Source organism: Austrofundulus limnaeus, unplaced genomic scaffold, assembly GCF_001266775.1.
Source record: "Austrofundulus limnaeus strain Quisiro unplaced genomic scaffold, Austrofundulus_limnaeus-1.0 Scaffold9, whole genome shotgun sequence".
In the NCBI taxonomy this organism is placed as follows: Eukaryota; Metazoa; Chordata; class Actinopteri; order Cyprinodontiformes; family Rivulidae; genus Austrofundulus; species Austrofundulus limnaeus.
The window spans coordinates 1612022-1627800 of record NW_013952411.1 but is presented as its reverse complement, the minus strand read 5'-3'; the positions used below and the strand labels follow the sequence as shown (position 1 = coordinate 1627800).

General features: G+C 40.4%; 2 protein-coding genes across 7 annotated transcripts in view; one reads left to right on the top strand and one right to left on the bottom strand.

Annotated features, from left to right (window-relative positions):
* Window positions 1–15779, bottom strand: part of cmklr2 (chemerin chemokine-like receptor 2) — a 45296-nt gene that overhangs the window by 11787 nt on the left and 17730 nt on the right. The gene's annotated exons all lie outside the window — the stretch shown is intronic.
* adam23b (ADAM metallopeptidase domain 23b) overlaps window positions 3602–15779 on the top strand; it is a 45384-nt gene continuing 33206 nt past the window's right edge. For 4 of the 6 annotated variants that reach the window (XR_001309737.1, XM_014001436.1, XM_014001438.1 and 1 more), the window contains exons 1-6: window positions 3603–3914; window positions 4456–4673; window positions 4871–4947; window positions 11407–11470; window positions 12079–12161; window positions 12292–12355. Coding sequence is in view for 5 of the 6 variants with exons in the window: in XM_014001436.1 (XP_013856890.1) it covers window positions 3839–3914; window positions 4456–4673; window positions 4871–4947; window positions 11407–11470; window positions 12079–12161; window positions 12292–12355 (582 nt within the window). In the remaining variant the exon portion in view is untranslated. Of the gene's footprint in view, window positions 3915–4455; window positions 4674–4870; window positions 4948–11406; window positions 11471–12078; window positions 12162–12291; window positions 12356–15779 lie in introns of all 6 variants that reach the window. The other 2 variants (XM_014001437.1, XM_014001435.1) reach the window with 2 other exon arrangements.

Here is a 15779-nt window from a genome sequence, read left to right as displayed (position 1 = left end):
GTGTGTGTGTGTGTGTGTGTGTGTGTGTGTGTGTGTGTGTGTGTGTGTGTGTGTGTGTGTGTGTGTGTGTTATACATATCTTTGTGTTGTTTGCAAGAACAAAGAGTTCAAACTAAACTTCAAAGAGTTGGATAAATGTGTCTTTGCTTCTGTTTTGCTTCCCCAGCCTCACTTTCCAGTTCTGCCTGACTCACTGTCAGCATGTGGAGAGACAGGAAACCAGGAGAAGGACGTGACATTCCAGAGGTTATTAGGAACTCAGGCTTCTCCTTTTTTATTAAGTGACATTCTTTTCAAAGAGATTTAAGGCATTTAGGGTAAAATAATATTATTAGTAGCTGAAGCCACCTTCAAGAGCTAAGACATTTGTAACATTAACCAAAAGTCAGTCTCTACTGGTTGAAGTATTTTTTAAATTATTTAATTAACGATGTATTAGCTTTTTTTTTATTTTGATGTCCAGACAGGATTTTATAAAGGTAACAAAACTGTTGAAAACTGCATAAAACGATTTTTTCATCAATAAAAAAAAAAAAAAAAAACCAAAGAAAACATCCAAAAATGTTTGCACTCAGTGACATAATTGAATATGTATACATACATGCATGCATATAGTAAGAATAAAGTTTAATTTTCTAAAAATGTGGTAAATCTTATTTACAGTTTGAAATGTCTATAGTTTTGTCAATACAGTGAACAAAATGAACACCTTGAATTGTCGTTACCTTCAGGTCAGCCCTGTATTAAAGCAGACAGGACACTGCAGTAGAAATTATTTCATTTGTACAGAAATATTTTTGATAACTACAGTAAATGCATTTTGTCAAAGCATTTGCAAATTAAAAATAAAACTACAGCTAGCTGCTGCTGCTGATTGTATTTGCACATATACCACAGAGTTCTCTGTAAATCAGTAATCATTACTCATGTTTATCAGTAATCATTATTCACGTTTATCAGTAATTGTTACTCACATTTACTCGTATTTACTTTTAGTGTTGATACAAATTATGAAATGTAAATTATAGTCAATCAATTTGTTTCCTATATGCAAATGTAACATTTTAAACATGCAAAATTTGAGCAAAGATTTCACAATGTGAAAGCACCAATCAGATGAGGCGGTTAGGACTGCCACAAACGATTATTTTTATAATCGATTAATCACCGATTATTTATTCGATTAGTCGACTAATCAGATCACATGTTAATTGAATATAAAACATACAGCTTATCACACCAGAATGCAGCTGCTATTATACAACCATGGTTAGATTTTAGCTATAAGCTAACTAAAAATAATTGCTGTGGAAGGCAAGTTCTGCTCTGCAGATACTGAATTGCACAGGTTTCTCTTTCATTTTCTTAAAATGATCCCACACTTTTGAGCTCCGTTGCTGGGTAGCCATGATACCAGAGCYTGTCTGTATAATGTCTTGTGACGTCCACGGCCTACCCCAGTTACCACTACTGTGCATGTGTGTCAAGGACAGAAAGGCAGATGTGGCAGTGGAAGGTGTCAAAGCAGTTTGGAGAGAAAAAGTAAAGAACAAAAGAAAAAAAGAAAACGATTAATTGATTATTAAATTAGTCATCGATTATTTTAATAATCGATTAGTCGTCGATTAATCGAGGCAGCCCTAGAGGCGGTTAGAAAAAAATAAACTAACACAGCTGAACTACTAAACAAATTCATGGCCAGGAATCATTGTAATGCAACAGAAACACTGCAGTCAGCAACCATGCAGCCAACACAGTTAGACGAAACATGCATTTAGTTCTGCTAGTTTACTTCTTCTTCTCCTTCATGTTGGCAAACAACTTAAAGGTGCATTACTGCCACCTACTGGCTCAACGGTCAGGTCACTGACAAGCCCCTCCCAAAACCAGTAAAAACATGTAAAGGTGAGTTGTCTCAGCTCAGAGCCGTTAGTAGAGCAAAAACTTGCTTTGAGTAGTTTACAAAACACATTTTGTTAAGTAATGGACCCGTCTTTTGCAAAGACATGAAAAGATTAGTAATAATACCTTGACTTATTATGTAAAAGAAAATTTGGGTTTGAACAAACACCTCACAGGTCCCTCCTCCTTTCTATCTGCTGTACATCTGCCCTGCTTCCACAGCCCCCCTCCTCTCTACAGCGAGCCTGCCATGAACACGATGAACATAATCTTGGCCTTGAACGATGGCTCGGGCAGTCTGAGGGGAAGGGAGGGGGCAGTTTATGTGTGACTGACACTGATAAGACAACTCTCTTTTCTCTGATTGGCTGTTTCTGACTTGGAGCTGTGTAATTCTGCAAATGGCTGTAGGACCACTGGGAGGAGCCAGAGGAGCTTCATTTTTTCACAGATTATCTGTCTCATATCCGTCTGTAATGACATATGGTGACAGTTTAAATATATGTAAAAAAATGCATTTTTAAGAAAAGTTACCAACTGYAGCTTTAACACGTCGTCTTATGAACCCTTAAAAGTAATACATTACAACTAACTAAACATAAAATAAATAAAAAATTGTATTAAAAGTGAAAGTAAAAGATGTTTTTTAAATGTATTTACCCACTGTTGAGTTGTAGTGAGCAGCCGCCATCTTAAATTCTGAATCCCTCCCTTTCTGACAGGGAACTCCCACTCAAGAGGCATTCCAGTTTAAGCTTACAACTTATAAGTGGGAAACTCCCACTCCTAGTACAACTGGGTTGCAGCAAAAGTAGGCAAACTATGCCGGCTACCGGCTACTTTCGAACCCTATGCACCTCCACCTGTAGCAGTAAGATAATCAATGGGGATGTCCCGATCCATATTTTTTGCTCCCAATACAATCCAATTTTTTTAATGATTAGTCTTTCTGATACCGATCCGATAGCTTTATTTCTTTATTTCTTTCCAAGTTGGTAGTATTAAAGCGAACCCTGCTGTTCCCACCACAAGAAACATGCAGTTTTTAGATTTTGCAAGATGCAGTTTCAGCATCATTGTTTTCCACTGAAAAGTGTTCCCACACTGTGGACATGGTTGCATACTTGTGTGCGTCTTGACTTCTTAACGGCAATTGTGAAGCATGGTGATGCTGAAAACTGTCGTGAAAACTGGATCGGCCCGATCACATGACTAAATCCGATTAAAAAAWGTCCATATCTGCCACCAGTACCGATTGGGACATTCCTAATAATCAAGGTGTAATTTATAGTTAATGCTCACTTTAAAGCAGCATACACTTAATTAAACACATTAATACATACGTGAAGCTCTCGCCGGCCACAAAATGCAGAATTAAATTGTTTTTCTGTAAAGTGAGATGATTCAAGGAGTTATCTATAACAGGTAAGATAATGATGGTTCATAATTTGTAGATACACGTCAAACTGGCCAAGATGTTTTCAGTTTCTCTTATTATTTCACGGTGATTTTCTTTTGATCATTAAATAATGTGTAAGACTAATAAGTCTACTATCTTAGTATTTATTTTCATCAGTCAGGTTTTTGTTCTACAGGATGTTTACTGGTGAGTGACTGGTATCAGTTTGTGTCTGTCTGTGAGGAGGAGTCAGCCGTCTCCAGCCTGACCACCGCCTTCTTCTGGTCCCCCTCTCTCCTCCTCTTCCTCCCCCTCCTCCTGAGCCACACTACACTGCAGCATCGGAGCCCGGCGCGTCTCCTGGATGGATCCGTAGAGGAAGCTCCCTTCCCTTTCCTCTCCCTACCCAACACCCTCCGTCAGCATCACCTCCGAACACGGCACCTCCCGCGCCACGATGGGCCGCGAGCCATCCCTAACCGCGTTGTTGTTGTCGTTGTGAGGACATCTGGATATCTCAGCTATCAAATATGAATCATGCGTTTGATATTTCTGCCCACTTTGCTCGTCAGCGTCCTCTCGCCTGGGCTCCATCCATCACTCGCCTCATCCGGTACGTGCTGTTTTCTTTTTCTTTTCTTTTTTTCCTCCATTTCTTCTCGAGCTTTTCTCGCCTTTCATGCTCTCCGCTTGAATAAATCTGTGTCCTAATGGTGCAAGATGAGCTCAAATGTCCAGGTTTATAATCTCAGGGATTACACCTGTTTATATGCGGCGTCTCCAAGTGATGGTGCATGACTACAGCACCTTTTGTTCAGATAAGCTACACAGGGGTAATTATTAAGTATTTGCCACCTTAGAATTAACATTTATTAACAGTTAGCCTACTAGGACTGTTTTGAGGTTTATTTCAGTCTGTTAGGATTAATATGTTAAATTAGCTGTGTTTCTGCCAATAAAAAGGCCCATCAGAAGCAGATAAATGTTGAAATTCTGCATTCAAACTCACCCTGATTGTCATGTTTAACATGAAACTGAGCTCAGTCACAAGGAGCAGTGCTTCCTGTCCTCTGTGGTCAAGAAACGCACAGACACCCTTCATGCACGGGTCGAGCCGAGCGGCTTATTTGTCGGTGGGAAAAATGTCTTTGCAGCTTCACGAGGAGTCGAGGACAAGGTTGAGAGGGACGCAGAGCAAGCAGTGCTGGAGCAACAGGCGACTGCAGCACCAGCCCCAGGCAACACAACCCAGCATGCAGAGGAGCACGCCATCACCTACCCCTCACGCCTCATCTACTACCTGAACRAGGACTCGGAGAGCACCTACCATGACCTCAGCACTCGGGCCAAGAACCAAGCCACCTCGGACCAGGTAAGCTCTTCAAAAGTTGAAACTTTTTTTTCTTTTTTGTTGCTTGGATTGTAAACTTGTAGACTTGGAATAAAAACACTTCAACAGACATGTCTTGTGTGATTCTCTAAAGATATGATTTTTTCCCCCACCAGTTTACAGTACAGTCTCTCTGTGGGTCGATGTTAAAACTGGATTCTTTTATCTCCCCCACACAGCCGGTCCACCTCGCCCAAGTCAGTTTCCAGTTGGAGGCGTTTGGCTCCATGTTTGTTCTGGATCTGAAACTAAACAAGTGAGTCGTCTTCGTCTCAGCTAACTTAAAAGCGTTAGTGCTCTTTTTCTTGTTTAACACAAATCTGTGGTTCTTTGCTCATTGTGTGAAAACTCATGTTGTTGTGTGATGGATGTTATAAAACTAGGCCTGGCAGAGTATGGAAGCCGAGGGAGAACATACTGAGACATTTATCTTCATCATCTGAACACAAGATAACACTTTACTTATCTCATCTGCTTAGAAAGCATTTCTATTAAATAAAATGAGCACTTCATTCTCAATAATGAGAACTGTTGTTTCAGGTCAAAGATTTCAAAAAGATCTTTTGCAGTCTCATAGCACTCAAAGCAGGGGCGGCCCGTGGCTCATAAGGGGCGCCAAGTGTGAAATAAATTTTTTTTAAAAATTCACTAGCATTTTGTTCATTTTTAGCTCTTTTTTTTTTGAGTGTTAAAATTTTTGTCCACTAATGTTTTATTATTATTCAGCTCACTGTTCTTACACATAGCTATTTTGTTTTACTACATGTTAAATTTAAATGTTAAAAATATATCCTAAATGTAAAAGTTAAACCTTAAATGTGACCCATCACATCGAAACGAGGATTAAGTCCAAAAGTTATATATGGAGAAATAGGCAAATATAGTGTTTTGACTAAAATGTTGAGATTTTCCCTGTGAGCTAGCAACGTTTTGTTTCTTTTCAGCTGGGAAATCTCAATATTCAAATATAATGTGAAGTTTCTTCATTAAAAGGACATAAAATTAGGATTCAGACCAAATATTTATGTATTATTGTAACCAACAAGACAAATTAAGTCATATATGGATTTAATTATGATATCAGAATGATCCAGGTGTCAAAATGTACCTTTTAAAGCCAATAATCTGAAAATGTAATTAGGTCATTTTGACCAAATTTGACTTAATCCTCATTTTGATATGATGGGTCACAAAATGTTAAAGTTCACATTTGTGTTTTACAATGGAACGCAGCTTCTGCTGTTGGTGCTCGGCTCATGTTATGAGATGAAAGCAACCGCTAGCACTCCAGTGCAGCTAAAGCTACAAGACATTGAATTTTTAGTTTTATGGCTGGTGTCTGAGCTGCACTTCAAACTGCAGGTACCATACATATTGTTTTTATGAGCACATTTTGAATTTAGATTTTAAATATTACTTCAACGGCATTAGCAGCGGCTAGCTTTGGCTAACAGTTGCCATTGGTTGATGTTTGTCACAGGCAGGATGATGACTACATCCGGGTTAGCTGCCGCTAAGTTTTGCAAAYGCTTCTAACACTGTTAAAGATAATATTTCATATCTAAATTCAAAATGTGTTCATAAAAAAACAATATGGGTGGTACCTGTGGTCCAGCAGTTTGTGACAGTTAGGTGGTGAGAACTTGTGGGCAATATAGGCAAATGCTGAGGGCGCCATCTATCCAAGGGCACAACAAATGGGGTACTAAAGAAAGAAATCATAACCTTTTATCAGATTATAGTTGATTTACTCTGTAGAATAGTTGTTGGCTACTCTGGTTTATTAAAGGTAACTTGTTCTGTGGGTTTCTCAGCCCTGATTGTTTAGTTTGAGTAGATTTTTTACAAAGTTGTCAGAGGGAGCATACCCCTGGACCCCCCTAGACCTGCTTCACTCCACAGCTGCGCGTTAACATGACCAGGTGTTCCTCTTTGCTGTCAGCAGAGGTTGGCAGGTACGAGGCAGACTTCTGGTATTCTGTTTCAAATCAGTTTGTATTCTTAACTTTTTAAATTGGACAACTTTGTTTCTTAAGATGAAAAGTAAGTTTGTATGTGTGTAAATATCCAGTGAGTAGGGGTGCAACGATACAGGAAATTCACGGTTCGGTTCGATACTTTAGTCTCACGGTTCGATATTTTTATCGATACAAAAAAGAGAAATTTCCATGCCCCTTTTAACTTGTAATTTATTTATATTAATTATGAACATTTGTTTAACCTCAAAAGTACAGTTTTTAAATTAAATGTTGCTGAAACAGCAAGTTTCTCAGTGGATCTGCGCTCAAAAATGCAGCCTAGGTGGAGTAGTCGAACACAGATCCACTGATCCTTTAACACAGCATCTTCAGAAGACAAATTGATAAAGTAAAATTTTAAAATCTGTATTGTTCGATACAGYACTGTTTGATACGGTTCGATATGGGTACATGTATTGTTGCACCCCTACCAGTGAGATTTAAAAAATTGCACAAGGGGCGAATCCTTGCCTAGGACTCAGGGCTGGGCCTGAGTCAAAGTGTGTAATGRGGACCGTTCTCAGCTACTACCACATCAACCTTTAGCTCAGAGCTGAGTTTTAGCCATGTTTTGTGTTTTATTAGCTGTGGCAGCCATCTTGACTCCATCGGTTGTGGATTAACATCCAAGGATTACTTTCTGAGAGCTTTATTAAGATTCATCCAGTCATTTATGAGATATTTTGCTTACAGCAACACAGACACACACATTTACATGATCATCTTCTTTTCATTGTTGACTCAAGTTAACCAAATAAACTCATTGTTGGAAAACCACATCCGGACTATTAATAGCAGATATGAACGTTCTCGATGTCTTTGGCAAAGATGCCGGAGCTTCATTTAAAGGAAACACATCAGCTGAGACACAAAAAAGCTCTTTAATTATTCAGAATAGGTTCTGCTGTTAAGGACACATTGAAAGCTGCAAGTCAGTATTTTAAATCTGCTGAAAGTCAGTATTGAAGATCATCCTTTTCCAGTAAAAGACCACAGCAGTCACAATGCTTTTCTTTAAAAGGATGTAAGAATGTTTCAGTGTCGTTCAGCACTGCAATATGTAGGAAAAGTTAAAGTTCAGCGTGAAACCTAAAATGTGGTTATTTTTGTGGCAGAGTAAGAAGTTTGGCTTTAGGCATTGCAGAAAGATTTCAGGATAACTGAGTGATTCATAGCTGAAGGAACAGAGACAAGATTATTGATTTCCATCAGCAAACGATGGTGTGTGTTTATATGTCAGTTCAGTGATTATTTTAAAGGAGACCAATTATGGATCCTAGAAATTTTTATGGTATGTCTGTGGGCTATCCAGACCATGTTCATTCAATTTAATGAACAAAATAATTCTCAGATAATAAAATTTCCCATTTTCTAGTTCTGCCTGCTCGAGCTGTTTATGTTAATGAGCTCTGTTGGTAACGCCCTCCAAAAATCTGTTGACATTAACTCCGCCCTCCAAAGCCAGCGTTTACGTTAGCATGGCTAATAATAGCAGAAGCTCCGTTSTACAACCATATGAGACCCAGAGGCAGAGTCGTGGTCGCAGCTTCTTCTTTTTTTCCTCCCCCTCCTCTGCTCTGCGTTCACTCTGCATGCTGTTACCAGAGCAGGGAGCAGCAGCGGTCAAAATACTTCAGAAACTCGAACAAATAGGCTTTAACAAGGCTTTAATAAGCTAAACAATAGAGGTACATGAGAAAACGTGTTCATAACAAATGAAAATAAATAATTAAATTGTATGTGTCCGTGCCGATCTCAAACCCTAGTCTCCCCTCTCTGGTCCAACACTCTACTCATTGCCCTATTGGAGGCTTGTTGTGAAATGAGCTGCACATTGCACAACAACAACTGTGACGGCTTTTTATACTGAGGAGGTGGAGTCTCACCCTGGGGTTGCTCGGTAAGGGGCTGAACGCAGGTTCTGGTGGGTTGTTGTACAGCTTGTGACATCACAAAATGTAAGAAGTATAAAACTTGTCGTTAATATACATTAAAAATACATTTATTTACAGTAAATATGCCCCTGGGTGCATTTTTTGGTCCTAGGACTGTTTTTTTAAAGAAGTATATACCCAAAGTTGAGTAAAAAAAACTTTAAAAAGTGAATTTTGCATAACAAGCCCCCTTTAATCAAAGTTGAAGATAATGGAAAGMGGGAAAGTTTAACTCGAGCTCGGGCTGCAAGCAGATTTTGCTTCTCCACGACATGGAGACATGTAAACAGCTCTGTGGTCTGCTGTTCCTGTCAACATGCTTTCACATGATTCAGTAGGAATTTAAACCTTGTTTTATTCTAAAATATCACATTTTAAAGCTTCTGTTACACATTCTAATGAAGTAACCAGTCAACTTTCCATTTTTCCTGAAATGTTTTATTTGAGATGGGTTTTTTTTTTTTTTGGAGGTCACGCCTTGTGGAGGACGTTCTCTGCTCGTTCAGTCTAACAGAAGAAGAGTAGACCACACGTTACATCCCGTTGAACAAATGTTCCTCTGTAAATAGTTACACATTCAGTGAGAACAGCAAAACAGCTCGTGACCTTGATTCCCAGCTGTTTGTGTGTAAGTTATCAGCAAGATGCCGGTTTTTTTCTATTTTTTGTTGTTTTTTTTTATGGTGAGAACAGCGATTTCAATTCTGCTTAGGGTTGCAACAGATCTGAGCTAAATATAGAGACGTCTGCAAGCTGCAGCTTCTTTATCTGCTCACCTCTTACTGCAACTGAGATTAAAAGTCAGTAAATACAGATAAATAGTATTTTTCAAATATTGTGGTTTAAAGGTCAGCTGAAGTAGAACACTGCTGTGCTGACCTAGCTTTAAAGCATTTCTAAAAGGATAATTCAGGTTGCTTTGAAGTTCTGTTCTGTGGAAAGCTAATGAACAGTTAATATCTTACCTGTGGTAGATAGCTTTTTGAACAACCTCAGTTTGGAAAGTGGCAACAATCCACTTTGCTCTTGATTGGAAATACAGTCAGAACTAGAGAAATGGCATTTTGAATGCTTATTGCTGAAAAAAATTGCTGAAAGTTGCTTAAGTAGCTCAAGTCAAGCTGAAAAGGCTTAATAGCTAAATGTTTAATGTGAGTTCAATTTGAACAGCTGACTTTTGCTGGATCAGCAGAATGAAATTAAAGGAACATACAAAGTTGAAATTATCAAAATGAAGTTGAAAAATAAGGCTAAAAATAGAAAGGAGCTGAAAGGTGTCGGAAAATAGCTGATAAAGCAAGAAAAGCTGAAAATAGCAAAAAAGGAGCCGAGGGATGCTAAAATTGGCACAAAAACAATTTAAAAAGTAGAAGAAGTGCAAAAAGTGAAAAGCTCAGTAAAAATGTATAAACATTTTACAGTGTTTGACAGGTCTGTTCATTTTAAATGTGAAAAATGGCAGAAAAAAGCTAAAGATCTCAAAAGAAGTTTCCTGAATGAGCTGAACATTTTAATGTAGGAATTGTAAAAAACGTTCCGAAAAATATACGGAAGAGAAGTGGATCTCAATAGTGTGAATGTTTAYTGAACATTCACACAAACTGAGATTGTTCACAGAGTTATCTACAGCAGGTAAGATGTTAGTTAACCTCACAGAACCACACTTGAATGATCCCCTCCATGTTGCTCCCTGTGAGCAGCAGGGCAGCTTTGTGTGCCGCTGCAGGACTTCATCTGATCTGGCAYCACACATGTGAACCTCCTGTAGTTTCCAGAGCCTGCCTCCCTGAGCTGTCTCGGCTAACGCTAATGCATTTGAAGCACTCTGTCCCCCTGTRGACCGAGAGACCTCCGGGCAGGACTCCCTTCTCGTAATTTCCACGTGTCGTCAGAGCTCTTTCAGACATTCGAGCAGACGCAAACCTCAAGGCGCTCAAGTTTCCACRCTGCATCCCTCCAYGCTCTGCACACACACACACACACGCACCCGTAGAAACACAGAGACACCGTGGCATGGCCCACTCATCTAGGTCCTGCTTTATCTGTAAAGCTAAAAATAGCCTCACACTCAGGAGAACCTCCCAGACTTTCCTCTCGCTACCTGCTCACTTGCTGCTTAGCATCACTCAAACAATGTCACTCCGCTTCTTCTTCTTCTTCTTTTTTACACGCTGCAACCACACAAYGTCCACAGTGAGGAGGGTGTTCTTGCTTTTCAAGGTTACCCAGAAACAACAACAAMAAAAWAAWAAWAATTWAAAAAAAAAACATTAAAAAAGCACCATTTCTGGCAGAATTTGCTGTCTTTTCGWAGTGAGCGAACAGACCGGGTGTGACGGTGAGAGATGCTGACTCAGACTGGAGGATTCTGTTGTGTTCAAGGTGAGGCTGAGGCCTCGCGATMGTTTATCATGTTAGGTCTCACGCGTGCCTCTCAGTTGGGGCTACTCGTTTGTGTTCCTGTATTCCTCGTGTTTCTCCACCAGTGGTCCAGTTTGGGGAATTTTATGCGGAAGCTCTTCGCATGTCATCACAGACTGCTCATCTGACCAAATCTGGTTTAGCTCATCCAAGCACACGCTTCATAATCTGCCTTAATGTTAGATTACATTCAGTACCTTTTGAGACGAGAATGTTTCTGTAGGTTTAGTAGTCTTGCGACCGTACGTGAGTCAGAGTTTACAAGCAGACAGGCTGTTTTTTTTTACTGGAACTGAATCACATCCTGTCACTCCAACTAAACCAGGTGTTTGTTTTTATCAGTGACCTGCTGTCTTCAGATTATGTTGAGATCCACTATGAAGATGGGAAACCAGTTCTGTCCAAGGTAATGCTCAGTTTATTATAATGTGAGAGTTTGATTTTGCTGTTTTTTTTCCCATCCCATACAACCCTGAACAGAAAAACGGGGAGAAAGCAGAGCAGTGTTGTTTTTGAAAATCGCTTTGTGTCTTTTATTTCAGCAGCAGCTAAGACTAACAGACAGATACAGATGATGATGATTTTTACAGGACAAAAGGAAAGGGGTAAAAGCTGGATCCTGCTGCTGCTGATTCAGGCACAGAGCTGGGCTGGGCTTACTGGAGCTGAATCAGCAGGGTTTCACTCCGCTGCAGCCTCCTGCTAAAAACTCTGGTCACATGACGGGGGGGAAAGGAAAGCACTCTGCAGTATCAGTGCAGGCTGAGATGGATGGAAGTGTAGGAGACTGGAGGTGAGGGGGAGAGAAGCAGCAGAAAGAAAGATAAATAGTGAGGAAAGTGTCCTGGGGTGGTGGGTGGGGGTTGACTAGTTGAAATCGTGCCAAGAGCTGTGATGCAACGTGATAACTCCACGTCCTAACTAGCCCATATCGAGCCCCCCCACTGCAGAACAAACATCTGTAACACAAGCTGCTTTAAACGTGTGATTCTGATGCTGTCTTCTTCCCCGCAGGGCGGTGAGCACTGTTACTACCACGGCCAGGTGAGGGGGAGCGATGACTCCCACGTGGCCTTATCCACCTGCAGTGGGTTGCAGTAAGTGAGCAGCAGAGTCGGATGAAATTCTCTCCGATTAAAACTCTTCTGTCCTCGTTGACTTGGCTTCTCTCTCTCTCTCTCTCTCTCTCTCTCTCTCTCTCTCTTTTCGTCTCCCTCCGCCCGCCAGCGGGATGTTTGACGACGGACGCCATGTGTATCTAATCGAGCCCTTACACCAGACCCATTCACTCGTGAGTGATCCCATTTCCAGTCAACCTCCAAATGTCAGAAAGTTTCCTGCCGTATCTCTCCGACACAAATCACTCGGTACGGAGGGTGGTTTCTGTGAGGATATCCTGATCAGTGCGAGGCCACTGATGTTTTTAAAGGAAGGAGCAGAGGAAGTTGAACTGTGATAAATGACACCAGGTTGTTTACTGGYTCTTTCAAGATTGTTGACCTTTATGGTTTAATGCGCCATTTTAATAAAATAAAAGCTCAGCAGTAGCTCCGCTTATTAGGTGCTGAGACCATCTGGTGCGAAAAATATTAATTTCTTGTGTGCACAAGTTAATGAGCTGTGGGAAGGAGATATTAGGTTGCAGTTTTTGTTTTTATTGCGTGTCCACAATTTTTAATTGTGGGATGAAAAAAAGTGACGTAACTTCAAGGCCGGTTTCAGGTTTCTTGTTTGGCATTTCCTGAAGGAATGTTTTCGAGTCGTACAACACAGTTAAGCCCGAAACATACTCGCTCTGACGCCGACGGGTCGACGCGTGGTCACGTGGTCGATCGGCAGTCGTTTTCGCACAGACTTTTCAGTCACTGCGCCGAGCTCGGGGAAACCCCCTCCCACTGAACCATACGTCACTGCATGGAATTTCTCCCCGCAACAGCCGGCAATCATTGCAGAAAAAAAAGACGTCACTCACCGACGTATTTGTCCACATCTGTTCTGGTTTAGCTCCACAGTTTTTATCAGTCAGATTCCAAGAGTTTTTCACGGTATGACTATCTTTATAAAACTCTACTCTCTGGTGTCGGCTCTGGGAGCGAGTCGGGGGGGTTTTCCCCCCTTTTATTTTTTTTTACGGAGTGCAGCAGCGCATATTAAGCACAAACAAACAAGCCATAAGTTTTCCACRGTTTGACTATATCTTATAAAACTCTGCTTTCTAGTCTGGGAGCGAGTCGTCCCCCCCGAGCGCAGCACAAACAGACTCCCACTGGCTTCAGACCAATCACACATTACCGTCGACACGGGAGTGGGGTCAAAAGTTCTGACGGGGGGTTGTGCCAAAAGAGGCTGTCGACACAACGCTGCGAAGCCCRGTGACATAATTTTCGTCATTAAACTGCGACAACGCGTGCCGACGTCGGCAGTTCGCAGGGAGTATGTTTTCATCTTAAGGTGTCATGCTCAAAGCATGCGCTGTGAACAACTCTCGGCTACTACCACATCAAATCTTACCTCAGTATCTGTAAAACTGAACGAGTTTTGCTGTTTTTTTTGTGTTGGCTAAATTTATTTAGCTGTAGCCGCCATATTGAATCATTTCGATGCCAAAAGTTAAATAACTGTAGAGTTAAATCCAGTGATTATTTTTTGTGAGTTTCATTRACATTTATRTATAGGTTTATGAGATATTTTTCTAACAGACAAATAGGGTTGTCTCTAACAGTTATTGCTAGTGTTTTAAGCAAACATCTTGCACAATAAGTAGTGCTTGTAGTATGTGTTGTGAATATCTTTCAGCTACGACGCCAAATTTTAGCTCAATTTATGTACAACTGACTGAGCTGTAACTGTTTTTTGTGTTTAAAAGATCAGTTGGCTGTGGTGCTGTAGAGTTATATCAGATTTTTTGACATTGGATTCTGTGAAGAGTTATGAACAATTAATATCTTAGATAGCTCTTTGATTGACCTCTGTTAGAGCCCCGCTTTAAAAGAGCTGAACTATCCTTTCATGTCTTTTATCTCGATCAACCCATCGAACCCAGTCCAGTCTTTGAATCTACAGATTTGTCCTCCAGTTTGATCCACTGGTGATGCAGAATAAACAAAGATCCTGCGGTTGTAGTTTTACCGCAGTCCTGAGGGTTTTATTATCCATCCACTTGCAGCCATGTGTTCTTTCAGATCTTCCAGCTGCTCTTTGAGAAAAATGCACCTAACGACTGCATATTATTCACATCTGCAGCTACTTTTGATTTAATGATGATGCTTCGCTCAACAACTTTCATTCTAGATAGTGAGATACTGTATAATTGAATTATTATACATTTATCACTATTTTCTTAATTACATTTGAGATAAAGACGTGCTTTGTTTGTGTTAAACAAGACGTGTTTGATTATTTGTTACAACTTCCTCAAAGCACTTTAATTGGATTGCAGACATTTGTTCCACATCATATAATTATATTGTATGGTTACAATTCTGCTGAGAAATAATCTCGTAATGAATTCATTTAGAAGATTAATGATGAAAATAAACCGACAGTGAGTTCAGAGTTCCTCAGATAATGGAAACAGACGGAAACATCTGGTTTAGAATGAACAAATCCTACCGATGGCTCATTTTTATCTTCCTAACCCTGGAATCTTCTATCCTTTTAGTTCTATATTGTTTAATATAAATGCACATTTAAGGAGTTTTGAGTTCTTTAGAGGTGCTTTAGGAAGGTCCTTGAAAACTATGATGTCTGGATGGGATCTTATGTTCTAAAACTTGAGTAGACTGAACTTTTCGGCACCGATGATTGCTTTCTAAATGCAAAAGCTGCCAATGCCAGAGGCACACATGCACCCCTACAACATCAGAGAAGCCTGCTTTTGAACTGGTAACAGGTTAAATGGTCCTCTCCTCTTTACTACAGTGGAGTTTGGGTTTTTCAAAAATTATTTTTAGATTTCAACTTGTCTGAGCTTTGGTCCAGAGAAGATGGCGACGTTTCTGGATATATGGATTCTTCTTTGCATGATAGAGCTTTAACCAGCATTTGTTGATGACATGAACTGTGCTTAGAGGCAATGGGCCTCATGCAAGAACCGTTCGTACGCACAAATTTGTTCTTAAATTGTACGTACGAGTGATTTAGGAGAATTTGTGGCATTCACCAATGTTTTCTTATTCTAAGAATTTTTTTTCAGATACGAACAAAATTCACGAGTGGTCCAGACCTGTCRTATATTTTACGAGCAGTCAGTCTGCTGTTATCCAGACGGGTTTTCTTCACTAATAACCTTATATTTCGTTAGTTTGAAGATATTTTGAGTTGAAAATAAATTACACTCTATAATTACGTTGACAATAGGCTATTCTGCTTGAATTAGAGTTATAATTTTAAATGTAATAATTTAGACTAACAATATAAATTGACCGTCCGTCCAGCTTATCCGGAATCGGGTCATGGGGCAGCAGCAGAGAGACCCCTCTCTCCCCAGCGACACTTTCCAGCTCGTCCTGGGGGACTCCGAGACGTTCCCAGGCCAGAGGGGATACATAGGCTGTGTCCAAAACGACAGGCCGGGTCCTCCGGAGGACCCAGACTCCCCGGTCTCGGCGGGCCGGGTCCTTGGTAGACCGGGAAGACCGGAAAAAAAGAGGCTGTGGATTTGGACGGTCTATCCTCCCCTCCTTACCCCGGCGTACGTCTTGTCACCTAGCAAC